General features: G+C 40.3%; 1 protein-coding gene across 1 annotated transcript; it reads right to left on the bottom strand.

Annotated features, from left to right (window-relative positions):
* Positions 1–326: 326 nt before the first annotated feature.
* On the bottom strand, positions 327–4,260 carry LOC133965456 (carcinoembryonic antigen-related cell adhesion molecule 5-like). The gene is made up of 6 exons (XM_062400027.1): positions 4,147–4,260; positions 3,715–4,023; positions 2,030–2,311; positions 1,679–1,933; positions 1,356–1,436; positions 327–724 (listed from the first exon to the last, which is right to left on the bottom strand). The coding sequence occupies exons 1-6, from the start codon at positions 4,199–4,201 to the stop codon at positions 690–692; spliced, it is 1,017 nt and encodes a 338-aa protein (XP_062256011.1). The 5' UTR covers positions 4,202–4,260; the 3' UTR covers positions 327–689.
* Between the last annotated feature and the right edge of the window lie 909 nt (positions 4,261–5,169).

Here is a 5,169-nt window from a genome sequence, read left to right as displayed (position 1 = left end):
ATATTAATTGATTTGTTTGTGAACATACAAGAATAGAAGGTTTTTCCATAAGAGGAGCACAACACTTTGAAATATTCTAAATAGCAAATAAGAATATTTAAATTCTTCTGAACTCTGTCACAGAAATTAACATTTCCTCGTGGTTAAAGGCGTAAGAATCGGCTGTTGCCACATCAAACCGATTTCTCTCAGCCTTCCACTGAAACTTATCCTATTCAAATAATGAAAGCAGTCCATGATGTCATGAGTGCTCAGCACGACACGACCTACAGAGACCCAAAGGTACAACACTCAAAAACTGTACAAAGAATTAATGCAGTGGTATTTAATCACTTTTATGTTATCAACCACAGGGCATTGTGAACAACACAACATGGAGGGGAATGATCTGATGAATATTACATTAACTTACAATGCAGTATTAATAGAATTTGTGACACTTCAATCAGGCAAGCTCAAACTTTTAACCTTTGCCACTGATCCCAAAGAGAGGACACAGGTTATCCTCAATTAACTTGTCCGTGAACTCAACCACTCACACACGCAGACAAACACACACACATACACACACACACACACACACACACACACTCACACACACACACACACACACACACATACACAGTGGTTTTGAATGCTTTATTGCTTGTTTACATAAAAGTTTGCATTGTCAAATTTATTTCACTGCATCAAAGTCGTCCATGGATTGAAGGAACAGCAACATCTGTGAAAGATAAGCAGTTATGAGTCAAATTAGGGACATTAATGTGTTCTTCTTGCCTGAGCTAAATCTCAAGTACAGTGGAATCTCTTATTTATACTCTATATTCATTTTTCCCCAACAAATACTATACATTTTTTATATATCCTTTACATGACAGTAAAATATAAATATAAATATAAAATATATATAAATAAGATATTTATGTTTTAGACTTGTTGTTGTCGCTATTAGTTTTTTAGTTTATTATTTCTATCAGCCACAGTAGAACAGAATGTGCAATGAACTACAATAGAGATTTCTGGAATCATGAATCGTGTATTCTTGTAGCTGATCATAGTGATCAACAATGTAATCATCTTAACATCCCTTGTGTCTCAACAGGAAGCAGATTTGACTTTACATCGCCTTCTTGCTAATATAATTTATTCTTTTGATTCATCATATCATGTTAAAGAAAGGAACTAATCTGATTAATGGAGAAAAACGTCACTGTTTCAAAGGGATTATACCACTTCTTTCTTTTATGGGAGAAAAATAATTGACAATTAATCCATTCATTAAGATATTTATGGGGAGTATGAATAATAAAAAATGTTATGTATTTATGACATGAAGTTATTCTACAACTTGCCATGCAACGAGAAGAGGATTCCCACCGATAACAGCAGAGAGAGGAGCCACACATCGGCGGCCTGTGGTTGAGATCCTGACTCTGCAGAGACAAACCAAAGGGAGAGTGAAGCTGGGAACAAACCAAGAAATATTAATTTATTCATGATTACATTTTTAGGGACCGATACAATCTACACAGACAAACAACATTTCATAAAAGGGGTTTTATGAATACATTAGGTTGAACAGAAGACCAGAGACCATGCAGGTAAACCATGGGACATATGTATGAAAACTGATGAAGAAATGTAGAGGCTGATGTCCTGATACCAAACAACTCACTTGTTATTGTGACGAGTGAGTCGATGCTGCTGTTCATGTTGGTGTGATTGTTAAAGGCCACACAGGAGTAGGGACCACTTTGATCCTCGGTGACGCCGTACAGCTCCAGCAGTGGACCGGTTGCGTTCAAAGAATCTCCTTTGAAAGCCCAGTGGAGCTGAGCCGGAGGGTTGGACTGAGCGGAGCAGCGCATGGTCAGATTGGATCCAACTGAAAGGGATCCATTCACTGTGAGAGCCATGTTGTCTGGGCCGTCTGAGGGAGAGAGGCAGAGAGCACATCAGAGCTCTGCTGTATGAATAGTGTGTTAATCATTACCATCAAGATTGTGATTATGATCGTTCCACTCACAGATGATGGTAAAACTGACTGGATCACTGGTGCCGTTACTGACGGGATTGGACACGCGACACCTGAATGGTCCCGGGTCATAGCGGCTCACGTTGACGACAGTGAGAGAGGAGTTTCCGTCGGTGAGCTGAACTCTGTCGCTGGCCGTGACCTCGGAGCTGCCGTTCATCCAGAGGAAGGAGAGCGAGGATCCGGAGGAGACAGAGCACGAAGCGACTGCTGAAGTGTTGAACTCAATGAAGTCGGTTTGATTTGCCTTCAGCGCTACATTTGAAATGGGTTCTGTGGAAGACAAGATTATATAGACATCCATTATGGGTGATCCATACAAAGACAAGACAACAACCAAACAGGCACAAAAATAATTTATTGTCCTTGTGATCCTATAGTTGAAAATATTTTACCAACATTAATCTGGTATTAGACTTGTTTTTGTTTAGATTATGTGCTTTATTTACTTAATAACAATTAACAATTTATTATTATTTTATATGTATTTGTTTATGTTTTGAAGACATCTCAATGCTACATCTTATCTATATAACAACATCGCTATCTATGAAGTTAAGTCACGCAAATAAAACAAAACCCTCAATGTTACAGGCATCGTGACTTTGTTAGTAAAGTGATACCGAATGAAAACATTTAGTGTTTGTCAGTCTTACTTTGTTATGTCCACTTTAAGATGACATTATACAACTTAATCATAAACAAATAAATGTATTTTTAGTAAGGTTTAATTAAAAGTGAGGAAACCCCGACAAAAAGTCATCATGTAATAGAGTATGGATAAACAGGGATGTGTTGTGGGCTACTGACGGAGCAGAAACAGTTCCTGTGAAAGTGAAGGAACACAAGGTCACAGGATAGAGGCGAGTGTTGACGGACACAGACCGACACAAGGCAGATGACACCGTCGCATCAGCAAACAGGCAGCCAAGCCTAAACACATGCAGGCTGTCTCAGTCGGTACTGGGCTGTGTAAATATCCCCTTTCTTTCCAACTATGACGAAGCAAGAACTTTCTGAACGTCGTTGTTGTTTTGGAATCTTTGGGAACCGGTTTCAGTAACGAGGGCACGGTAAACAAGTCATCAGCGTTTTCTCTCCTCCCCTATTAAAGGGTTAACTGCACTTGTTCGATGTGAACAAAATGCTAAACGCTCTGTGGAAGTTTTCATTTGTTCCCATTATTTTAATTGTAAACTTGTATACTTTGTTTTCATGAGATTTATGCTTGTCCTGCTTCAGTGCCTGTGTCCATGTCACTTTCTTTTATTATAATTTCTGTTCTGCCTCTAAATCTGATTTCCTTGTGGACTACAGTTTGGACGAGGGGAATGCTGATCACTGATTTATCCGGGTTAAGAACTATACGCCCACAAACCCACATGGACGTCTGTTTACTAAGCAATGGCCACAACAAAGCCACATTCTAGAGATCTGAGCGCTCACCTGCTCAAAAGAAAGATAGAATAAGTAAGATAGTGATTTTGTTACAGGTATTTTTATGATTGAAGTCAACATGGACACATTATTTTCCAGGAAGTTCAAAATGCAGAAACAAATTGTGATTTTACTATTTCTGTTTTGAAACGCCTCAAAAATCAAGTCCATATTTCACGTCTTTGTATAAATTCAATGTTTCTGACCATTGAATATCAACCATCGGTGCATTGTCTCACCATAAACAGAGATGGAAGCGCTGGCCTGAAGCTGGGGGTCAGTGCTCTGCACCACGTAGACACCTGAGTCAGCCACCCTGACGGAGCTCAGAGTCAGAGTTCCAGTGAGGACGTTGACTGTGGCCCTGCCGCTGTAACTGGGGACCACCGCCTCCTGGGGCCCTTCCCAGTTGAGGATGAGGGAGCCTCCCACCGTCCAGGTCCCTCTCTTCATGCTTGGTGGAGGAGACAGAGACAGTATCAGCGTGGCCCCGACCTCCGCAGGGTGAGGGGAGGCCTGGATCTCCACAGCAGCAGAGGCCAGACAACCTGAGGAGGAGAGCGATGTTCGTCAGTTACAATTAAACAAATCACATAAAACAACTTCTTAGATTTGCAGCCACCACTTTGTTAGAACATCATCACAAATCCACCAGCTGCAACAGAGCTTACATTGTAGTAAACCCAGCAGTACACTCGCCAGGGCTCCTTCTCGATTCATCTCCATTTTGAGGGTCTGCGAATATCCTCACTATCTCTGCTCTATTATACACGACCACCATACGTCCAGCCCCCTGCCCATAAATACCTGCCGTAGCAAATCGATTCCTTATCTGCAGGTGTTTCTGTTTATCGGGTGTCCACTCGTGTCAAACTGACAAAAGGTGCATTATGTTTCACGATTACCGTCCTGGGTGAAGTTTTATGGCCGATCAATGAAATGACAAATTATGACAGACGGTATGTGGGGCACGACTGAGGGGTGGGGGCTGTGGGAGAGTTTGGTTTTTATTCCTGTGCGTTTCGGTTTCATGCGACGGTTCTACCCTTCACAATAGCGCTCAGAAAACACCTGTGTCATTATTTGAACTGCGGTGGTGCAAAGTTCAGTATCTGAGTGCGCCTTTGTGACACACAATAAGTGAGACTGATATTGTTATTCGTGGAGCATTTGCAGTTTTCCATAGAGGACAGGAAGTGTGAGCATTACAGGCTAAATGTTCAAAATACTCAAATGACTGGTTTGCTATCAAGATTCATTGTACATGTAGTAGTAGTTATTATAATACTTAGTAAATACTAACTTAAAATATATGTTGCATTTCCACTTGGTGGTATCAAATTAGTTATACCAGTTTAAAAATACTCTGGTATATGGAAGTAAGTAAAAGTTCTGCATTACAACAATTTCACATGTTCCTTGAAACAACTACTCAGAATAATATCATATATTACTGGACTAACATCACTTAAATGTTGACGCGGGTAAAAAAGAGTCTATTTTCTTTTACTTTAAACATTACTGGGTATCGTATTCTATATTACTAAACAATACTTGAACAATATCTAAACAATACATTTATAGACATGTTTTTTTGTCTCTGTGTTCAGCCCTGTGATACTCTGGCAACTGGTCCAGGGAGCAACCAGCCTCTCGCCATCACCAGATGGTAATCTCCCTCTTTAAAAGCAATA

This window comes from Platichthys flesus, chromosome 11 (genome assembly GCF_949316205.1).
Source record: "Platichthys flesus chromosome 11, fPlaFle2.1, whole genome shotgun sequence".
NCBI classification, from domain to species: domain Eukaryota; kingdom Metazoa; phylum Chordata; class Actinopteri; order Pleuronectiformes; family Pleuronectidae; genus Platichthys; species Platichthys flesus.
This window is presented reverse-complemented; position numbering and strand designations above follow the sequence as displayed.